Here is a 24610-nt window from a genome sequence, read left to right on the forward strand (position 1 = left end):
GCGTATGTGTGTGCGGATTTTCTACCCAGTTTCTCAGCATTCTGACTTCGTCCACTACTTGCTGCTTCCACGCGGGAAGATCCCGTGTAAGTGTCCTCCGAATCTGTCCCAATTCAGAAACCACTGTGTCTCCAGACTTACCAGGAGCAGCTAAGATTTCATAAGTTACATCCTTGACAGTCTCCCTAAGCTCCTCCCTGACCTTCTTTTCGATAAAAATATCTTTACCCTTTATCCATTCACTGTAGTGTTCCGACAATGCCTCCGCGTGTGCTTTCACGGTGCTCTTAACCTGTTCTTCGATATTGATTGAGTCTATCTGCCTCGACAGATCCTCTACTACACCTTCAATCTCAGATACTGCATTTCTAACTGAGTTTATTTCTTTGCTAGCTGCCTGAATTTTTGTGTTTAATGTTCCAGATACTTCAGCTATTTCACTTTTCACCTGTTTCTGCATTTTCTGAATTTGATCACTGATCTTAGTTTGCACCTCACCCAAATGGGTATTTAATTCAGCCGTAATTTCTTTATGCAGATCTGTTTTGATTGTACCTAGCTCTGTTTTTAATGATTCGCTTACATCATCTAGTCGGGCGTTAACAGTCTTATTTTGTGTTTTTATAGTCTCATTTTGTGTTTTTATATTCTCATTTACTGCGTCAAACTGTTGTTTCAGCATTTCCATTAACGCACCGAGGTCATTTGTAGCTGCAGCGGGACGAGTTTGGACTTTAGGGTCACTTTCCCCTGTTACAGACATGGTTAGTTCAGTTTCCACACGGGAACCTACCGTTCGCGATCGTAAAGGGTATGGAATACTATTAACGTCTTCACTCCCGTCTCCTGTTGTCACCTGTCTCTGTTTACTATCTGCCATTTTCGTCAGTAAATCAGGTGCTACGCAAGGCTTTCGTCGTTTGTCAGTGACGTGGTGAGTCCGCTAAGAGCACCACTCTCGCGTGAGCAACAAATGAAATTCTATCTGGCGAGAAGACAAGATGGAACCTAACCGTTTCAGACAAATGAATGAAGATGCTCTTCACTGCAAATTGCACACACTATCCACCATGTTGAAAATGTAATCCAGCTATACTAACAATGGGGAAAAATAATTTCTATTATCAGACTACGAATAATTTTACTTTGAAAGATAAAATAAAGCAGATTTTCTATAGCGGGAAGGAGATAGAAAGGATGTGGATCGACTTGGAAAAGCAACGTTGCTACTGAAGCACTACACTACGTATGCAAAATTCTGACTTACTTTTTGATGGCTTGAATACCGCTATGTTGTCTCAGCAAATTCACGTCTCTTTTCTCTTCTTTTCTCTCGGTAATTAAACTGCATTATTGACCGTTATTCTCACAGAGAGACGATGTGTACATGAAACGACAGAACATTTATTAACACAAGCACATAGAAAATTTTCCAAGAATTTGAACTAATTTTTGGTCAAGTCCCTGTTCGGGCGCCAAGTGTGATGTTACAAAATAGAAGTGATGTTGCTATTCAATGGAAAGTTGGAAATTGAGATTTAGCTTACTGTTTTATCAATCGCAATTGGCGTAAGAATCATGGATTGACCATTGTCATAAAATATTGCATTATGAGATGTGAATAGTTTCTACTTGCAGTTTCGCGTGGCTTGAGGCAGTCTCAACTAGCGTGCTATTGATTAAGAAATTGCGTTATCGTCTTTCTAATTACTTCATGATCGTAGATACGATCATACCCGGTTGTGAAGTTATTGTTATGACAAAACAATTTCCTAAGGGACCAGAAAGTTCTTAAGGGCGCAAAAACAACTGTAACATCACACAAAAGGGAAATTCGATATTAAAGCTGATGCAAGAAGACGATAAAACAGTTTTCTTTTTATCAATGTAACACGCACATTAGACTGCTGATCTTGGCGTCTGTAATATTAGCAAACTGCATAATTAAAATGAAAATAATACTGAGGAGATAATAGGAATGAGCACTGCTAAATGATTCAGTATTCCCAGAACAAATATTTATTATAAACTAAAACATTTCGTACCTTAAGCTTAGTACTACAATGACGGTAGATTTTTATGTCCGTATCATGTCCACTGAGCGCTCTTTTATATAGCCATTGTCTTCTTTGAGTCGCTCGTGCGTCGTCACGGTAAGTTATAACAGTTCTTTACACTTCACTCAAACTTAAACATAACACGTTTTTATACATTTAGTAAAAATTAGATCAGACTGCCACAAATCTGCGTCCGTCTTACTTCAGAAAAACAGTACAAGTCTTCTTAGCGCTCAAGGCTTCATTTGTTCTCCAGCGAACAAAATAGTGAAGGATCGCATATCCATCCGTACTTTTCTGTTTATATTGCCGCCCAAAGACGACGAATTACATTATCTAGAAAATTCCACCGTCGCCATGCGACGCCTTATTATAATATAATCATTCTTTATAAACAAGTATTTGCCTTCTGGCTGAATTTGCTGTTTTAATTAAGCAAAAAATAGCGAATATCACAAGTTATAGATTCCGATGCTTCACTTCAGGTATACTGTATACCTTGGACCTTTCGTATTGACGATGAAACACAGAAATTGCATCGGAATTAAATACAAAAGGCACAATTCCGACTTAAGTACAGGAAGACTGACTCCTCCTACTGTCTATGATTTGAACCATTCCTGTGACACTAGTTTTGGATTCCGATGCTTAACTTCAGGTTTACTGTATCCCCCTGACCTTATTGACGATGAAACACAGAAATTGCATCGGAATTAAATACAAAAGGCACAATGCCGACTTAAGTACAAGAAGACTGACTCTTCTACTGTCTACGTTTTGAACCATTTCTGTGACACTAGTTATAGATTCCGAAGCTTCTCTTCAGGTTTACTGTATCCCTCTGACCTTCTTATTGACGATGAAACACAGAAATTGCATCGGAATTAAATAGAAAAGGCACAATGTCGACTTAAGTACAAGAAGACTGACTCTTCTTACTGTCTATGTTATGAACCATTCCTGTGTCTCTAGTTATAGATTCCGATGCTTCACTCCAGGTTTACTGTATCCCTTGGACCTTCTTATTGACGATGAAACACAGAAATTGCATCGGAATTAAATAGAAAAGGCACAATGCCGACTTAAGTACAAGAAGACTGACTCTTCTACTGTCTATGTTTGAACCATTCCTGTGACACTAGTTTTGGATTCCGATGCTTCACTTCAGGTTTACTGTATCCCTATGACCTTATTGCCGATGACACACAGAAATTGCATCGGAATTAAATACAAAAGGCAATATGCCGACTTAAGGACAAGAAGACTGACTCTTCTTACTGACTATGTTTTGAACCATTCCTGTGACGCTAGGTATAGATTCCGATGCTTCACTTCAGGTTTTTTGTTTCCCTTGGATAATCTTATTGACGATGAAACACAGAAATTGCATCGGAATTAAATACAAAAGGCACAATGCCGACCTAAGTACAAGAAGACTGACTCTTCTTACTGTCTATATTTTGAACCATTCCAGTGACACTAGTTGAAGATTCCGATGCTTCACTTCAGGTTTACTGTATTCCCAGGACCTTTTTATTGTATATGAAACACAGAAATTGCATCGGAATTAAATACAAAAGGCACAATGCCGACTTAAGTACAAGAAGACTGACTCTTCCAACTGTCTATGTTTTGAACCATTCCTGTTACACTAGTTATAGATTCCGATGCTTCACTTCAGGTTTACTGTATCCCCCTGACCGTCTTATTGCCGATGAAACACAGAAATTGCATCGGAATTAAATTGAAAAGGCACAATGCCGACTTAAGTACTAGAAGACTGACTCTTCCTACTGTCTATGTTTTGAACCATTCCTGTGACACTAGTTATAGATTCCGATGCTTCACTTCAGGTTTACTGTATCCCTTGGACCTTCTTATTGACGATGAATCACAGAAATTGCATCCTAATTCATACAGAAGGAACAATGCCGACTTAACTACAACAAGACTGACTCTTCTTACTGACTATGCTTTGAACCATTCCTGTGACACTAGATATAGATTTCGAAGCTTAACTTCAGGATTACTGTATCCCTCTGACCTTCTTAGTGACGATGGACACAGAAATTGCATCGGAAATAAATACAAAATCACAATGCCGACTTAAGTACAAGAATACTGACACATCTTACTGTCTATGTTTTGAACCGTCCCTGTGACACTAGTTATCGATTCCGATGCTTCACTCCAGGTTTACTGTATGCCTTGGACCATCTTATTGACGATGAAACACAGAAATTGCATCGGAATTAAATACAAAAGGCACAATGCCGACTTAAGTACAAGAAGACTGACTCTTCTTACTGACTATGTTTGAACCATTCCTGTAACACTAGTTATAGATTCCGATGCTTCACTTCAGGTTTACTGTATCCCTCTGACCTTCTTATTGACGATGAAACACAGAAATTGCATCGGAATTAAATACAAAAGGCACAATGCCGAATTAAGTACAAGAAGACTGACTCTTCTTACTGTCTATTTTTGAACCAGTCCTGTGACACTAGTTATAGACTCCGATGCTTCACTCCAGGTTTACTGTATCCTTTGGACCTTCTTATTGACGATGAAACACAGAACTTGCATGGGAATTAAATACAAATGGCACAATGCCGACTTAAGTAAAAGAAGTCTGACTCTTGTTACTGTCTATGATTTGAACCATTCCTGTGACACTAGTTATAGATTCCGATGCTTCACTTCAGGTTCACTGTATCCCTTGGACCTTCTAATTGACGATGAAACACAGAAATTGCATCGGAATTAAATACAAAAGGCACAATGCCGACTTAAGTACACGAAGACTGACTCTTCTTACTGTCTATGTTTGAACCATTCCTGTGACACTAGTTATGGATTCCGATGCTTCACTCCAGGTTTACTGTATCCCTTGGACCTTCTTATTGACGATGAAACATAGAAATTGCATCGGAATTAAATAGAAAAGGCACAATGCCGACTTAAGTACAAGAAGACTGACTCTTCTTACTGACTATGGTTTGAACCATTTCTGTGACACTAGTTATAGACACCGATGCTTCACTCCAGCCTTTCTGTATCCCTTGGACCTTCTTGTTGACGATGAAACATAGAAATTGCTTCGGAATTAAATAGAAGAGGCACAATGAAGACTTAAGTAAAAGAAGACTGACTCTTCTTACTGAATATGCTTTAAACCATTCCTGTGACACTAGTTATAGATTCCGATGCTTCACTTCAGGTTCACTGTATCCCTTGGCCCTTCTTATTGACGATGAAACACAGAAATTGCATCGGAATTAAATACAAAAGGCAAAATGCCGACTTAAGTACAAGAAGACTGACTCTTCTTACTGACTATGTTTTGATCCATTCCTGTGACACTAGTTATAGATTCCGATGCTTCACTTCAGGTTTACTGTATACCTTGGACCTTTCTTATTGACGATGAAACACAGAAATTGCATCGGAATTAAATAGAAGAGGCACAATGTCGACTTAAGTACAAGAAGACTGACTCTTCTTACTGTTTATGTTTTGAACCATTCCTGTGACACTAGTTATAGATTCCGATGCTTCACTCCAGGTTTATTGTATCCCTCTGTCCTTCTTATTGACAATGAAACACAGATATTGCGTCGGAATTAAATAGAAAAGGCACAATGCCGACTTAAGTACAAGAAGACTGACTCTTCTTACTGACTAGGTTTTGAACCATTCCTGTGACACTAGTTATAGATTCCGATGCTTCTCTTCAGATTTACTGTATACCATGGACCTTTCGTATTGACGATGAAACACAGAAATTGCATCTGAATTAAATACAAAAGGCACAATGCCGACTTAAGTACAAGAAGACTGACTCTACCTACTGTCTATGATTTGAACCATTCCTGTGACACTAGTTTTGGATTCCGATGCTTCACTTCAGGTTTACTGTTTCCCTTCGACATTCTTATTGACGATGAAACACAGAAATTGCATCGGAATATAATACAAAAGGCACAATGCCGACTTAAGGACAAGAAGACTGACTCTTCTTACTGATTATGTTTTGAACCAATCCTGTGACACTAGTTATAGATTCCGATGCTACACTTCAGGATTACTGTATCCCTCTGACCTTCGTATTGACGATGAAACACAGAAATTGCATAGGAATTATGTACAAAAGTCACAATGCCAACTTTAGGACAAGAAGACTGACTGTTCTTACTGACTATGTTTTGAACCATTCCTGTGACACCAGTTATAGATTCTGATGCTTTACTTCAGGTTTATTGTATCCCTCTGACCTTCTTATTGACGATGAAACACAGTAATTGCATCGGAATTAAATAGAAAAGACACAATGTCGACTTAAGTACAAGAAGACTGACTCTTCTTACTGTCTATGTTTTGAACCATTCCTGTGACACTAGTTATAGATTCCGATGCTTCACTTCAGGTTCACTGTATCCCTTGGCCCTTCTTATTGACGATGAAACACAGAAATTGCATCGGAATTAAATACAAAAGGCAAAATGCCGACTTAAGTACACGAAGACTGACTCTTCTTACTGTCTATGTTTTGAACCATTCCTGTGACACTAGTTATAGATTCCGATGCTACACTCCAGATTTATTGTATCCCTTGGACCTTCTTATTGACGATGAAACACAGAAATTGCATCGGAATTAAATAGAAAAGGCACAATGCCGACTTAAGTACAAGAAGACTGACTCTTCTTACTGACTATGCTTTGATCCATTCCTGTGACACTAGTTATAGAATCCGATGCTTCACTTCAGGTTTACTGTATACCTTGGACCTTTCTTATTGACGATGAAACACAGAAATTGCATCGGAATTAAATAGAAGAGGCACAATGTCGACTTAAATACAAGAAGACTGACTCTTCTTACTGTCTATGTTTTGAACCATTCCTGTGACACTAGTTATAGATTCCGATGCTTCACTTCAGGTTCACTGTATCCCTTGGCCCTTCTTATTGACGATGAAACACAGAAATTGCGTCGGAATTAAATAGAAAAGCCACAATGCCGACTTAAGTGCAAGAAGACTGACTCTTCTTACTGACTATGCTTTGATCTATTCCTGTGACACTAGTTATAGATTCCGATGCTTCACTTCAGGTTTACAGTATACCTTGGACCTTCTCATTGACGATGAAACACAGAAATTGCATCGGAATAAAAATACAAAAGGCACAATGCCGACTTAAGTACAAGAAGAATGACTCTCCTACTGTCTATGTTTGAACCATTCCTGTGACACTAATTTTGGATTCCGATGCTTCACTTCAGGTTTACTGTATCCCTCTGACCTTATTGCCGATGAAACACAGAAATTGCTTCGGAATTAAATACAAAAGGCACAATGCCGACTTAAGGACAAGAAGACTGATTCTTCTTACTGACTATGATTTGAAACATTCCTGTGACACTAGTTATAGATTCCGATTCTTCACTTCAGGTTTTCTGTTTCCCTTGGATAATCTTATTGACGATGAAACACAGAAATTGCATCGGAATTAAATACAAAAGGCACAATGCCGACTTAAGTACAAGAAGACTGACTCTTCTTACTGTCTATATTTTGAACCATTCCTGTGACACTAGTTATAGATTCTGATGCTTCACTCCAGGTTTACTGTATCCCTTGGACCTTCTTATTGACAATGAAACACAGAAATTGCATCGGAAATAAATACAAGAGGCACAATGCGGACTTAAAGACAAGAAGACTGACTCTTCTTACTGACTATGATTTGAACCATTCCTGTGACACTAGTTATAGATTCCGATGCTTCACTTTAGGTTTGCTGTATCCCCCTAGCCTTCTTATTGACGATGAAACACAGAAATTGCATCGGAATTAAATACAAAAGGCACAATGCCGTCTTAAGTACAAGAAGACTGACTCCTCTTACTGACTATGTTTGAACCATTCCTGTGACACTAGTTATAGAATCCGATGCTTCATTTCAGGCTTACTGTATTCCTCTGACCATCTTATTGCCGGTGATACACAGAAATTGCACCGGAATTAAATAGGAAAGGCACAATGCCAACTTAAGTATAAGAAGACTGACTCTTTTTACTGACTATGTTTTGAACCATTCCTGTGACACTAGTTATAGATTCCGATGCTTCACTTCAGGTTTACTGTATCCCTCTGACCTTCCTATTGACGATGAAACACAGAAATTGCATCGGAAATAAATAGAAAAGGCACAATGCCGACTTAAGTACATGAAGACTGACTCTTCTTACTGTTAGGTTTTGAACCATTCCTGTGACACTAGTTGTAGATTCCGATGCTTCACTTCAGGTTTACTGTATCCCTTGGACCTTCGTATTGACGATGAAGCACAGAAATGGGATCGGAATTAAATACAAAAGACACAATGCCGACTTAAGTACAAGAAGACTGACTCTTCCAACTGTCTATGTTTCGAACCATTCCTGTTACACTAGTTATAGATTCCGATGCTTCACTTCAGGTTTACTGTATCCTTCTGACCGTCTTATTGACGATGAAACACAGAAATTGCATCGGAATTAAATTGAAAGGGCACAATGCCGACTTAAGTACTAGAAGACTGACTCTTCCTACTGTCTATGTTTTGAACCATTCCTGTGACACTAGTTATAGATTCCGATGCTTCACTTAAGGTTTACTGTATCCCTTGGACCTTCTTATTGACGATGAATCACAGAAATTACATCGGAATTCATACAGAAGGCACAATGCCGTCTTAACTACAAGAAGACTGACACTTTTTACTGACTATGCTTTGGACCATTCCTGTGACACTACTTATAGATTCCGAAGCTTAACTTCAGGGTTACTGTATCCCTCTGACCTTCTTTGTGACGATGAAACACAGAAATTGCATCGGAAATAAATACAAAAACACCATGCCGACTTAAGTACAAGAATACTGACACATCTTACTGTCTATGCTTTGAACCGTCCCTGTGACACTAGTTATCGATTCCGATGCTTCACTCCAGGTTTACTGTATGCCTTGGACCTTCTTATTGACGATGAAACACAGAAATTGCATCGGAATTAAACACAAAAGGCATAATGCCGACATTAGTACAAGAAGACTGACTCTTCTTACTGACTATGTTTTGAACCATTCCTGTGACACTAGTTATGGATTCCGATGCTCCACTTCAGGTTTACTGCATGCCTCTGACCTTCGTATTGACGATGAAACACAGAAATTGCATCGGAATTAAATACAAAAGGCACAATGCCGAATTAAGTACAAGAAGACTGACTCTTCTTACTGTCTATTTTTGAACCAGTCCTGTGACACTAGTTATAGACTCTGATGCTTCACTCCAGGTTTACTGTATCCTTTGGACCTTCTTATTGACGATGAAACAGAGAAATTGCATCGGAATTAAATACAAATGGCACAATGCCGACTTAAGTAAAAGAAGTCTGACTCTTGTTACTGTCTATGATTTGAACCATTACTGTGACACTAGTTATAGATTCTGATACTTCACTCCAGGTTTACTGTATCCCTTGGACCTTCTTATTGACGATGAAACACAGAAATTACATCAGAATTAAATAGAAAATGCATAATGATGACTTAAGGACAGGAAGACTGACTATTCTTACTGACTACGTTTTGAACCATACCTGTGACACTAGTTATAGATTCCGATGCTTCACTTCAGGATTGCTGTATCCCTCTGACCTTCTTATTGACGATGAAACACAGAAATTGCATCGGAATTAAATACAAAAGGCACAATGCCGACTTAAGTACAAGAATACTGACTCTTCTTACTTTCTATGTTTTGAACCATTCCTGTGACACTAGTTATAGATTCTGATGGTTCACTTCAGGTTTACTGTATCTCTTGGACCATCTTATTGACGATGAAACACAGAAATTACATCGGAATCAAATAGAACAGGCACAATGAAGACTTAAGTACAAGAAGACTGACTCTTCTTACTGACTATGTTTTGAACCATTCCTGTGACACTAGTTTTAGATTCCGATGCTTCACTTCAGGTTTACTGTATCCCTTGGACCTTCTTGTTGACGATGAAACACAGAAATTGCATCGGAATTAAATACAAAAGGCAAAATGCCGACATAAGTACACGAAGACTGACTCTGCTTACTGTCTATGTATTGAACCATTCCTGTGACACTAGTTATAGATTTCGATGCTACAGTCCAGGTTTACTGTATCCCTTGGACCTTCTTACTGACGATGAAACACAGAAATTGCACCGTAATTAAATACAAAAATCACAATGCCGACTTAAGTACAAGAAGACTGACTCCTCTTACTGTCTATGTTTTGAACCATTCCATTGACACTAGTCATAGATTCCGATGCTTCACTCCAGCTTTACTGTATCCCTTGGACCGTCTTATTGTCGATGAAACACAGAAATTGCATCGGAATTAAATAGAAAAGGCACAATGAAGCCTTAAGTAAAAGTAGAATGACTCTTCTTACTGAATAAGATTTGAACCACTCCTGTGACACTAGTTACAGATTCCGATGCTTCACTTCAGGTTCACTGTATCCCTTGGACCTTCTAATTGACGAAGAAACACAGAAATTGCATCGGAATTAATTACAAAAGGCAAAATGCCGACTTAAGTACACGAAGACTGACTCTTGTTACTGTTTAAGTTTTGAACCATTCCTGTGACACTAGTTGTAGATTCCGATGCTTCACTTCAGGTTTACTGTATTCCCAGGACCTTCTTATTGTTTATGAAACACAGAAATTGCATCGGAATTAAATACAAAAGGCACAATGCCGACTTAAGTACAAGAAGACTGACTCTTCTTACTGTCTATATTTTGAACCATTACTGTGACACTAGTTATAGATTCTGATGCTTCACTCCAGGTTTACTGTATCCCTTGGACCTTCTTATTGACAATGAAACACAGAAATTGCATCGGAATTAAATACAAGAGGCACAATGCCGACTTAAGGACAAGAAGACTGACTCTTCTTACTGACTATGATTTGAACCATTCCTGTGACACTAGTTATAGATTCCGATGCTTCACTTTAGGTTTGCTGTATCCCCCTAGCCTTCTTATTGACGATGAAACACAGAAATTACATCAGAATTAAATAGAAAATGCATAATGATGACTTAAGGACAAGAAGACTGACTATTCTTACTGACTACGTTTTGAACCATACCTGTGACACTAGTTATAGATTCCGATGCTTCACTTGAGGTTTACTGTATACCTTGGACCTTCTTACTGACGATGAAACATAGAAATTGCATCGGAATTAAACACAAAAGGCACAATGCCGACTTAAGTACATGAAGACCGACTCTTCCTACTGACTATGCTTTGAACCTCTCCTGTGATACTAGTTATAGATTCCGATGCTTCTCTTGAGGTTTACTGTATCCCTTAGACCTTCTTATTGACGATGAAACACAGAAATTTCATCGGAATTAAATACAAAAGGCACAATGCCGACTTAAGTACAAGAAGACTGACTCATCTTACCGTCTATGTTTCGAACCATTCCTGTGACACTAGTTATAGATTCTGATGCTTCACTCCAGGTTTACTGTATCCCTTGGACCTTCTTATTGACAATGAAACACAGAAATTGCATCGGAATTAAATACAAGAGGCACAATGCCGACTTAAGGCAAGAAGACTGACTCTTCCTACTGACTATGTTTGAACCATTCCTGTGACACTAGTTATAGAATCCGATGCTTCATTTCAGGCTTACTGTATTCCTCTGACCATCTTATTGCCGGTGATACACAGAAATTGCACCGGAATTAAATAGGAAAGGCACAATGCCAACTTAAGTATAAGAAGACTGACTCCTTTTACTGACTATGTTTTGAACCATTCCTGTGACACTAGTTATAGATTCCGATGCTTCTCTTCTGGTTTACTGTATACCATGGACCTTTCGCATTGACGATGAAACGCAGAAAATGCATCTGAATTAAATACAAAAGGCACAATGCCGACTTAAGTACAAGAAGACTGACTCTTCTTACGGACTATGTTTTGAACCATTCCTGTGACACTAGTTATGGATTCCGATGCTTCACTTAAGGTTTACTGTATCCCTCTGACCTTCTTATTGACGATGAAACACAGAAATTGCATCGGAATTAAATACAAAAGGCACAATGCCGAATTAAGTACAAGAAGACTGACTCTTCTTACTGTCTATTTTTGAACCAGTCCTGTGACACTAGTTATAGATTCCGATGCTTCACTTCAGGTTTACTGTATCCCTTGGACCTTCGTATTGACGATGAAACACAGAAATGGGATCGGAATTAAATACAAAAGACACAATGCCGACTTAAGTACAAGAAGACTGACTCTACCAACTGTCTATGTTTCGAACCATTCCTGTTACACTAGTTATAGATTCCGATGTTTCACTTCAGGTTTACTGTATCCTTCTGACCGTCTTATTGACGATGAAACACAGAAATTGCATCGGAATTAAATTGAAAGGGCACAATGCCGACTTAAGTACTAGAAGACTGACTCTTCCTACTGTCTATGTTTTGAACCATTCCTGTGACACTAGTTATAGATTCCGATGCTTCACTTCAGGTTTACTGTATCCCTTGGACCTTCTTATTGACGATGAATCACAGAAATTACATCGGAATTCATACAGAAGGCACAATGCCGACTTAACTACAAGAAGACTGACTCTTTTTACTGACTATGCTTTGGACCATTCCTGTGACACTACTTATAGATTCCGAAGCTTAACTTCAGGGTTACTGTATCCCTCTGACCTTCTTTGTGACGATGAAACACAGAAATTGCATCGGAAATAAATACAAAAACACAATGCCGACTTAAGTACAAGAATACTGACACATCTTACTGTCTATGCTTTGAACCGTCCCTGAGACACTAGTTATCGATTCCGATGCTTCACTCCAGGTTTACTGTATGCCTTGGACCTTCTTATTGACGATGAAACACAGAAATTGCATCGGAATTAAACACAAAAGGCATAATGCCAACATTAGTACAAGAAGACTGACTCTTCTTACTGACTATGTTTGAACCATTCCTGTGACACTAGTTATGGATTCCGATGCTTCAATTCAGGTTTACTGTATCCCTCTGACCTTCTTATTGACGATGAAACACAGAAATTGCATCGGAATTAAATACAAAAGGCACAATGCCGAATTAAGTACAAGAAGACTGACTCTTCTTACTGTCTATTTTTGAACCAGTCCTGTGACACTAGTTACAGACTCTGATGTTTCACTCCAGGTTTACTGTATCCTTTGGACCTTCTTATTGACGATGAAACAGAGAAATTGCATCGGAATTAAATACAAATGGCACAATGCCGACTTAAGTAAAAGAAGTCTGACTCTTGTTACTGTCTATGATTTGAACCATTCCTGTGACACTAGTTATAGATTCTGATGCTTCACTCCAGGTTTACTGTATCCCTTGGACCTTCTTATTGACGATGAAACACAGAAATTACATCAGAATTAAATAGAAAATGCATAATGATGACTTAAGGACAAGAAGACTGACTATTCTTACTGACTACGTTTTGAACCATACCTGTGACACTAGTTATAGATTCCGATGCTTCACTTCAGGATTACTGTATCCCTCTGACCTTCTTATTGACGATGAAACACAGAAATTGCATCGGAATTAAATACAAAAGGCACAATGCCGACTTAAGTACAAGAATACTGACTCTTCTTACTTTCTATGTTTTGAACCATTCCTGTGACACTAGTTATAGATTCTGATGGTTCACTTCAGGTTTACTGTATCCCTTGGACCTTCTTATTGACGATGAAACACAGAAATTGCATCGGAATCAAATAGAAAAGGCACAATGAAGACTTAAGTACAAGAAGACTGACTCTTCTTACTGACTATGTTTTGAACCATTCCTGTGACACTAGTTTTAGATTCCGATGCTTCACTTCAGGTTTACTGTATCCCTTGGACCTTCTTATTGACGATGAAACACAGAAATTGCATCGGAATTAAATACAAAATGCAAAATGCCGACATAAGTACACGAAGACTGACTCTGCTTACTGTCTATGTATTGAACCATTCCTGTGACACTAGTTTTAGATTCCGATGCATCACTTCAGGTTTACTGTATCCCTTGGACCTTCTTATTGACGATGAAACACAGAAATTGCACCGGAATTAAATACAAAAATCACAATGCCGACTTAAGTACAAGAAGACTGACTCCTCTTACTGTCTATGTTTTGAACCATTCCATTGACACTAGTCATAGATTCCGATGCTTCACTCCAGCTTTACTGTATCCCTTGGACCGTCTTATTGACGATGAAACTCAGAAATTGCATCGGAATTAAATAGAAAAGGCACAATGAAGCCTTAAGTAAAAGAAGACTGACTCTTCTTACTGAATAAGTTTTGAACCATTCCTGTGACACTAGTTATAGATTCCGATGCTTCACTCCAGGTTTACTGTATCCCTTGGACCTTCTTATTGACGATGAAACACAGAAATTGCATCGGAATTAAATAGAAAAGGCACAATGCCGACTTAAGTACAAGAAGACTGACTCTTCTTACTGACTATGTTTTGAACCATTCCTGTGGCACTAGTTATTGATTCCGATGCTCCACTTCAGGTTTCCTGTATACCTTGGACCTTTCTTATTGAAGATGAAACACAGAAATTGCATCGGAATGATATACAAAAGGCACAATGCCGACCCAAGGACAAGAAGACTGACTGTTCTTACCGACTATGTTTTGAACCATTCCTTTGACACTAGTTAAAGATTCCGATGCTTCACTTCAGGTTTACTGTATCCCTCTGACCTTCCTATTGACGTGAAACACAGAAATTGCATCGGAAGTAAATACAAAAACACCATGCCGACTTAAGTACAAGAATACTGACACATCTTACTGTCTATGCTTTGAACCGTCCCTGTGACACTAGTTATCGATTCCGATGCTTCACTCCAGGTTTACTGTATGCCTTGGACCTTCTTATTGACGATGAAACACAGAAATTGCATCGGAATTAAACACAAAAGGCATAATGCCGACATTAGTACAAGAAGACTGACTTTTCTTACTGACTATGCTTTGAACCATTCCTGTGACACTAGTTATGGATTCCGATGCTTCACTTCAGGTTTACTGTATGCCTCTGACCTTCGTATTGACGATGAAACACAGAAATTGCATCGGAATTAAATACAAAAGGCACAATGCCGAATTAAGTACAAGAAGACTGACTCTTCTTACTGTCTATTTTTGAACCAGTCCTGTGACACTAGTTATAGACTCTGATGCTTCACTCCAGGTTTACTGTATCCTTTGGACCTTCTTATTGACGATGAAACAGAGAAATTGCATCGGAATTAAATACAAATGGCACAATGCCGACTTAAGTAAAAGAAGTCTGACTCTTGTTACTGTCTATGATTTGAACCATTCCTGTGACACTAGTTATTGATTCTGATGCTTCACTCCAGGTTTACTGTATCCCTTGGACCTTCTTATTGACGATGAAACACAGAAATTACATCAGAATTAAATAGAAAATGCATAATGATGACTTAAGGACAAGAAGACTGACTATTCTTACTGACTACGTTTTGAACCATACCTGTGACACTAGTTATAGATTCCGATGCTTCACTTCAGGATTACTGTATCCCTCCGACCTTCTTATTGACGATGAAACACAGATATTGCATCGGAATTAAATACAAAAGGCACAATGCCGACTTAAGTACAAGAATACTGACTCTTCTTACTTTATATGTTTTGAACCATTCCTGTGACACTAGTTATAGATTCTGATGGTTCACTTCAGGTTTACTGTATCCCTTGGACCTTCTTATTGACGATGAAACACAGAAATTGCATCGGAATCAAATAGAAAAGGCACAATGAAGACTTAAGTACAAGAAGACTGACTCTTCTTACTGACTATGTTTTGAACCATTCCTGTGACACTAGTTTTAGATTCCGATGCTTCACTTCAGGTTTACTGTATCCCTTGGACCTTCTTATTGACGATGAAACACAGAAATTGCATCGGAATTAAATACAAAAGGCAAAATGCCGACATAAGTACACGAAGACTGACTCTGCTTAGTGTCTATGTATTGAACCATTCCTGTGACACTAGTTATAGATTTCGATGCTACAGTCCAGGTTTACTGTATCCCTTGGACCTTCTTACTGACGATGAAACACAGAAATTGCACCGGAATTAAATACAAAAATCACAATGCCGACTTAAGTACAAGAAGACTACCTCCTCTTACTGTCTATGTTTTGAACCATTCCATTGACACTAGTCATAGATTCCGATGCTTCACTCCAGCTTTACTGTATCCCTTGGACCGTCTTATTGACGTTGAAACACAGAAATTGCATCGGAATTAAATAGAAAAGGCACAATGAAGCCTTAAGTAAAAGAAGACTGACTCTTCTTACTGAATAAGATTTGAACCACTCCTGTGACACTAGTTACAGATTCCGATGCTTCACTTCAGGTTCACTGTATCCCTTGGACCTTCTAATTGACGAAGAAACACAGAAATTGCATCGGAATTAATTACAAAAGGCAAAATGCCGACTTAAGTACACGAAGACTGACTCTTCTTACTGTTTAAGTTTTGAACCATTCCTGTGACACTAGTTGTAGATTCCGATGCTTCACTTCAGGTTTACTGTATTCCCAGGACCTTCTTATTGTTTATGAAACACAGAAATTGCATCGGAATTAAATACAAAAGGCACAATGCCGACTTAAGTACAAGAAGACTGACTCTTCTTACTGTCTGTATTTTGAACCATTACTGTGACACTAGTTATAGATTCTGATGCTTCACTCCAGGTTTACTGTATCCCTTGGACCTTCTTATTGACAATGAAACACAGAAATTGCATCGGAATTAAATACAAGAGGCACAATGCCGACTTAAGGACAAGAAGACTGACTCTTCCTACTGACTATGTTTGAACCATTCCTGTGACACTAGTTATAGAATCCGATGCTTCATTTCAGGCTTACTGTATTCCTCTGACCATCTTATTGCCGGTGATACACAGAAATTGCACCGGAATTAAATAGGAAAGGCACAATGCCAACTTAAGTATAAGAAGACTGACTCTTTTTACTGACTATATTTTGAACCATTCCTGTGACACTAGTTATAGATTCCGATGCTTCACTTCAGGTTTACTGTATCCCTCTGACCTTCCTATTGACGATGAAACACAGAAATTGCATCGGAAATAAATAGAAAAGGCACAATGCCGACTTAAGTACATGAAGACTGACTCTTCTTACTGTTAGGTTTTGAACCATTCCTGTGACACTAGTTGTAGATTCCGATGCTTCACTTCAGGTTTACTGTATCCCTTGGACCTTCGTATTGACGATGAAACACAGAAATGGGATCGGAATTAAATACAAAAGACACAATGCCGACTTAAGTACAAGAAGACTGACTCTTCCAACTGTCTATGTTTCGAACCATTCCTGTTACACTAGTTATAGATTCCGATGCTTCACTTCAGGTTTACTGTATCCTTCTGACCGTCTTATTGACGATGAAACACAGAAATTGCATCGGAATTAAATTGAAAGGGCACAATGCCGACTTAAGTACTAGAAGACTGACTCTTCCTACTGTCTATGTTTTGAACCATTCCTGTGACACTAGTTATAGATTCCGATGTTTCACTTCAGGTTTACTGTATCCCTTGGACCTTCTTATTGACGATGAATCACAGAAATTATATCGGAATTCATACAGAAGGCACAATGCCGACTTAACTACAAGAAGACTGACTCTTTTTACTGACTATGCTTTGGACCATTCCTGTGACACTACTTATAGATTCCGAAGCTTAACTTCTGGGTTACTGTATCCCTCTGACCTTCTTTGTGACGATGAAACACAGAAATTGCATCGGAAATAAATACAAAAACACAATGCCGACTTAAGTACAAGAATACTGACACATCTTACTGTCTATGCTTTGAACCGTCCCTGTGACACTAGTTATCGATTCCGATGCTTCACTCCAGGTTTACTTTATGCCTTGGACCTTCTTATTGACGATGAAACACAGAAATTGCATCGGAATTAAACACAAAAGGCATAATGCCGACATTAGTACAAGAAGACTGACTCTTCTTACTGACTATGTTTTGAACCATTCCTGTGACACTAGTTATGGATTCCGATGCTTCACTTCAGGTTTACTGTATCCCTCTGACCTTCTTATTGACGATGAAACACAGAAATTGCATCGGAATTAAATACAAAAGGCACAATGCCGAATTAAGTACAAGAAGACTGACTCTTCTTACTGTCTATGTTTTGAACCATTCCTGTGACACTAGTTATAGATTCTGATGCTTCACTCCAGGTTTACTGTATCCCTTGGACCTTCTTATTGACGATGAAACACAGAAATTACATCAGAATTAAATAGAAAATGCATAATGATGACTTAAGGACAAGAAGACTGACTATTCTTACTGACTACGTTTTGAACCATACCTGTGACACTAGTTATAGATTCCGATGCTTCACTTCAGGATTACTGTATCCCTCTGACCTTCTTATTGACGATGAAACACAGAAATTGCATCGGAATTAAATACAAAAGGCACAATGCCGACTTAAGTACAAGAATACTGACTCTTCTTACTTTCTATGTTTTGAACCATTCCTGTGACACTAGTTATAGATTCTGATGGTTTACTTCAGGTTTACTGTATCCCTTGGACCTTCTTATTGACGATGAAACACAGAAATTGCATCGGAATCAAATAGAAAAGGCACAATGAAGACTTAAGTACAAGAAGACTGACTCTGCTTACTGACTATGTTTTGAACCATTCCTGTGACACTAGTTTTAGATTCCGATGCTTCACTTCAGGTTTACTGTATCCCTTGGACCTTCTTATTGACGATGAAACACAGAAATTGCATCGGAATTAAATACAAAAGGCAAAATGCCGACATATGTACACGAAGACTGACTCTGCTTAGTGTCTATGTATTGAACCATTCCTGTGACACTAGTTATAGATTTCGATGCTACAGTCCAGGTTTACTGTATCCCTTGGACCTTCTTACTGACGATGAAACACAGAAATTGCACCGGAATTAAATACAAAAATCACAATGCCGACTTAAGTACAAGAAGACTGGCTCCTCTTACTGTCTATGTTTTGAACCATTCCATTGACACTAGTCATAGATTCCGATGCTTTACTCCAGCTTTACTGTATCCCTTGGACCGTCTTATTGACGATGAAACACAGAAATTGCATCGGAATTAAATAGAAAAGGCACAATGAAGCCTTAAGTAAAAGAAGACTGACTCTTCTTACTGAATAAGATTTGAACCACTCCTGTGACACTAGTTACAGATTCCGATGCTTCACTTCAGGTTCACTGTATCCCTTGGACCTTCTAATTGACGAAGAAACACAGAAATTGCATCGGAATTAATTACAAAAGGCAAAATGCCGACTTAAGTACACGAAGACTGACTCTTCTTACTGTTTAAGTTTTGAACCATTCCTGTGACACTAGTTGTAGATTCCGATGCTTCACTTCAGGTTTACTGTATTCCCAGGACCTTCTTATTGTTTATGAAACACAGAAATTGCATCGGAATTAAATACAAAAGGCACAATGCCGACTTAAGTACAAGAAGACTGACTCTTCTAGCTGTCTATATTTTGAACCATTACTGTGACACTAGTTATAGATTCTGATGCTTCACTCCAGGTTTACTGTATCCCTTGGACCTTCTTATTGACAATGAAACACAGAAATTGCATCGGAATTAAATACAAGAGGCACAATGCCGACTTAAGGACAAGAAGACTGACTCTTCTTACTGACTATGATTTGAACCATTCCTGTGACACGAGTTATAGATTCCGATGCTTCACTTTAGGTTTGCTGTATCCCCCTAGCCTTCTTAGTGACTATGAAACACAGAAATTACATCAGAATTAAATAGAAAATGCATAATGATGACTTAAGGACAAGAAGACTGACTATTCTTACTGACTACGTTTTGAACCATACCTGTGACACTAGTTATAGATTCCGATGCTTCACTTCAGGATTACTGTATCCCTCTGACCTTCTTATTGACGATGAAACACAGAAATTGCATCGGATTTAAATACAAAAGGCACAATGCCGACTTAAGTACAAGAATACTGACTCTTCTTACTTTCTATGTGTTGAACCGTTCCTGTGACACTAGTTATAGATTCTGATGGTTCACTTCAGGTTTACTGTATCCCTTGGACCTTCTTATTGACGATGAAACACAGAAGTTGCATCGGAATCAAATAGAAAAGGCACAATGAAGACTTAAGTACAAGAAGACTGACTCTTCTTACTGACTATGTTTTGAACCATTCCTGTGACACTAGTTTTAGATTCCGATGCTTCACTTCAGGTTTACTGTATCCCTTGGACATTCTTATTGACGATGAAACACAGAAATTGCATCGGAATTAAATACAAAAGGCAAAATGCCGACATAAGTACACGAAGACTGACTCTGCTTACTGTCTATGTACTGAACCATTCCTGTGACACTAGTTATAGATTTCGATGCTACAGTCCAGGTTTACTGTATTCCTTGGACCTTCTTACTGACGATGAAACACAGAAATTGCACCGGAATTAAATACAAAAATCACAATGCCGACTTAAATACAAGAAGACTGACTCCTCTTACTGTCTATGTTTTGAACCATTCCATTGACACTAGTCATAGATTCCGATGCTTCACTCCAGCTTTACTGTATCCCTTGGACCGTCTTATTGACGATGAAACACAGAAATTGCATCGGAATTAAATAGAAAAGGCACAATGAAGCCTTAAGTAAAAGAAGACTGACTCTTCTTACTGAATAAGATTTGAACCACTCCTGTGACACTAGTTACAGATTCCGATGCTTCACTTCAGGTTCACTGTATCCCTTGGACCTTCTAATTGACGAAGAAACACAGAAATTGCATCGGAATTAATTACAAAAGGCAAAATGCCGACTTAAGTACACGAAGACTGACTCTTCTTACTGTTTAAGTTTTGAACCATTCCTGTGACACTAGTTGTAGATTCCGATGCTTCACTTCAGGTTTACTGTATTCCCAGGACCTTCTTATTGTTTATGAAACACAGAAATTGCATCGGAATTAAATACAAAAGGCACAATGCCGACTTAAGTACAAGAAGACTGACTCTTCTTACTGTCTGTATTTTGAACCATTACTGTGACACTAGTTATAGATTCTGATGCTTCACTCCAGGTTTACTGTATCCCTTGGACCTTCTTATTGACAATGAAACACAGAAATTGCATCGGAATTAAATACAAGAGGCACAATGCCGACTTAAGGACAAGAAGACTGACTCTTCCTACTGACTATGTTTGAACCATTCCTGTGACACTAGTTATAGAATGCGATGCTTCATTTCAGGCTTACTGTATTCCTCTGACCATCTTATTGCCGGTGATACACAGAAATTGCACCGGAATTAAATAGGAAAGGCACAATGCCAACTTAAGTATAAGAAGACTGACTCTTTTTACTGACTATGTTTTGAACCATTCCTGTGACACTAGTTATAGATTCCGATGCTTCACTTCAGGTTTACTGTATCCCTCTGACCTTCCTATTGACGATGAAACACAGAAATTGCATCGGAAATAAATAGAAAAGGCACAATGCCGACTTAAGTGCATGAAGACTGACTCTTCTTACTGTTAGGTTTTGAACCATTCCTGTGACACTAGTTGTAGATTCCGATGCTTCACTTCAGGTTTACTGTATCCCTTGGACATTCGTATTGACGATGAAACACAGAAATTGCATCGGAATTAAATTGAAAGGGCACAATGCCGACTTAAGTACTAGAAGACTGACTCTTCCTACTGTCTATGTTTTGAACCATTCCTGTGACACTAGTTATAGATTCCGATGCTTCACTTCAGGTTTACTGTATCCCTTGGACCTTCTTATTGACGATGAATCACAGAAATTACATCGGAATTCATACAGAAGGCACAATGCCGACTTAACTACAAGAAGACTGACTCTTTTTACTGACTATGCTTTGGACCATTCCTGTGACACTACTTATAGATTCCGAAGCTTAACTTCAGGGTTACTGTATCCCTCTGACCTTCTTTGTGACGATGAAACACAGAAATTGCATCGGAAATAAATACAAAAACACAATGCCGACTTAAGTACAAGAATACTGACACATCTTACTGTCTATGCTTTGAACCGTCCCGTGACACTAGTTATCGATTCCGATGCTTCACTCCAGGTTTACTGTATGCCTTGGACCTTCTTATTGACGATGAAACACAGAAATTGCATCGGAATTAAATACAAAAGGCACAATGCCGAATTAAGTACAAGAAGACTGACTCTTCTTACTGTCTATGTTTTGAACCATTCCTGTGACACTAGTTATAGATTCTGATGCTTCACTCCAGGTTTACTGTATCCCTTGGACCTTCTTATTGACGATGAAACACAGAAATTACATCAGAATTAAATAGAAAATGCATAATGATGACTTAAGGACAAGAAGACTGACTATTCTTACTGACTACGTTTTGAACCATACCTGTGACACTAGTTATAGATTCCGATGCTTCACTTCAGGATTACTGTATCCCTCTGACCTTCTTATTGACGATGAAACACAGAAATTGCATCGGAATTAAATACAAAAGGCACAATGCCGACTTAAGTACAAGAATACTGACTCTTCTTACTTTCTATGTTTTGAACCATTCCTGTGACACTAGTTATAGATTCTGATGGTTCACTTCAGGTTTACTGTATCCCTTGGACCTTCTTATTGACGATGAAACACAGAAATTGCATCGGAATCAAATAGAAAAGGCACAATGAAGACTTAAGTACAAGAAGACTGACTCTTCTTACTGACTATGTTTTGAACCATTCCTGTGACACTAGTTTTAGATTCCGATGCTTCACTTCAGGTTTACTGTATCCCTTGGACCTTCTTATTGACGATGAAACACAGAAATTGCATCGGAATTAAATACAAAATGCAAAATGCCGACATAAGTCCACGAAGACTGACTCTGCTTACTGTCTATGTATTGAACCATTCCTGTGACACTAGTTTTAGATTCCGATGCTTCACTTCAGGTTTACTGTATCCCTTGGACCTTCTTATTGACGATGAAACACAGAAATTGCACCGGAATTAAATACAAAAATCACAATGCCGACTTAAGTACAAGAAGACTGACTCCTCTTACTGTCTATGTTTTGAACCATTCCATTGACACTAGTCATAGATTCCGATGCTTCACTCCAGCTTTACTGTATCCCTTGGACCGTCTTATTGACGATGAAACACAGAAATTGCATCGGAATTAAATAGAAAAGGCACAATGAAGCCTTAAGTAAAAGAAGACTGACTCTTCTTACTGAATAAGATTTGAACCACTCCTGTGACACTAGTTACAGATTCCGATGCTTCACTTCAGGTTCACTGTATCCCTTGGACCTTGTAATTGACGAAGAAACACAGAAATTGCATCGGAATTAATTACAAAAGGCAAAATGCCGACTTAAGTACACGAAGACTGACTCTTCTTACTGTTTAAGTTTTGAACCATTCCTGTGACACTAGTTATAGATTCCGATGCTTCACTCCAGGTTTACTGTATCCCTTGGACCTTCTTATTGACGATGAAACACAGAAATTGCATCGGAATTAAATAGAAAAGGCACAATGCCGACTTAAGTACAAGAAGACTGACTCTTCTTACTGACTATGTTTTGAACCATTCCTGTGGCACTAGTTATTGATTCCGATGCTCCACTTCAGGTTTCCTGTATACCTTGGACCTTTCTTATTGACGATGAAACACAGAAATTGCATCGGAATGATATACAAAAGACACAATGCCGACTTAAGTACAAGAAGAGTGACTCTTCCAACTGTCTATGTTTCGAACCATTCCTGTTACACTAGTTATAGATTCCGATGCTTCACTTCAGGTTTAATGTATCTTTCTGACCGTCTTATTGACGTTGAAACACAGAAATTGCATCGGAATTAAATGGAAAAGGCACAATGCCGACTTAAGTACTAGAAGACTGACTCTTCCTACTGTCTATGTTTTGAACCATTCCTGTGACACTAGTTATAGTTTCCGATGCTTCACTTCAGGTTTACTCTATCCCTTGGACCTTCTTATGGACGATGAATCACAGAAATTGCATCGGAATTCATACAGAAGGCACAATGCCGACTTAACTACAACAAGACGGACTCTTTTTACTGACTATGCTTTGGACCATTCCTGTGACACTAGTTATAGATTCCGAAGCTTAACTTGAGGATTACTGTATCCCTCTGACCTTCTTAGTAACGATGAAACACAGAAATTGCATCGGAAATAAATACAAAAACACAATGCCGAATTAAGT

General features: G+C 38.5%; 1 protein-coding gene across 1 annotated transcript in view; it reads right to left on the minus strand.

Annotated features, from left to right (window-relative positions):
* Nucleotides 1-1061: 1061 nt before the first annotated feature.
* The window catches only part of LOC124737599, a 74820-nt gene continuing 51271 nt past the window's right edge, over nucleotides 1062-24610 (minus strand). The window contains exon 4 of the mRNA XM_047248588.1: nucleotides 1062-1095. Coding sequence (XP_047104544.1) covers nucleotides 1062-1095 — 34 coding nt within the window. The remainder of the gene's footprint in view (nucleotides 1096-24610) is intronic.

This window comes from Schistocerca piceifrons, unplaced genomic scaffold (genome assembly GCF_021461385.2).
Source record: "Schistocerca piceifrons isolate TAMUIC-IGC-003096 unplaced genomic scaffold, iqSchPice1.1 HiC_scaffold_1718, whole genome shotgun sequence".
Classification (NCBI taxonomy): domain Eukaryota; kingdom Metazoa; phylum Arthropoda; class Insecta; order Orthoptera; family Acrididae; genus Schistocerca; species Schistocerca piceifrons.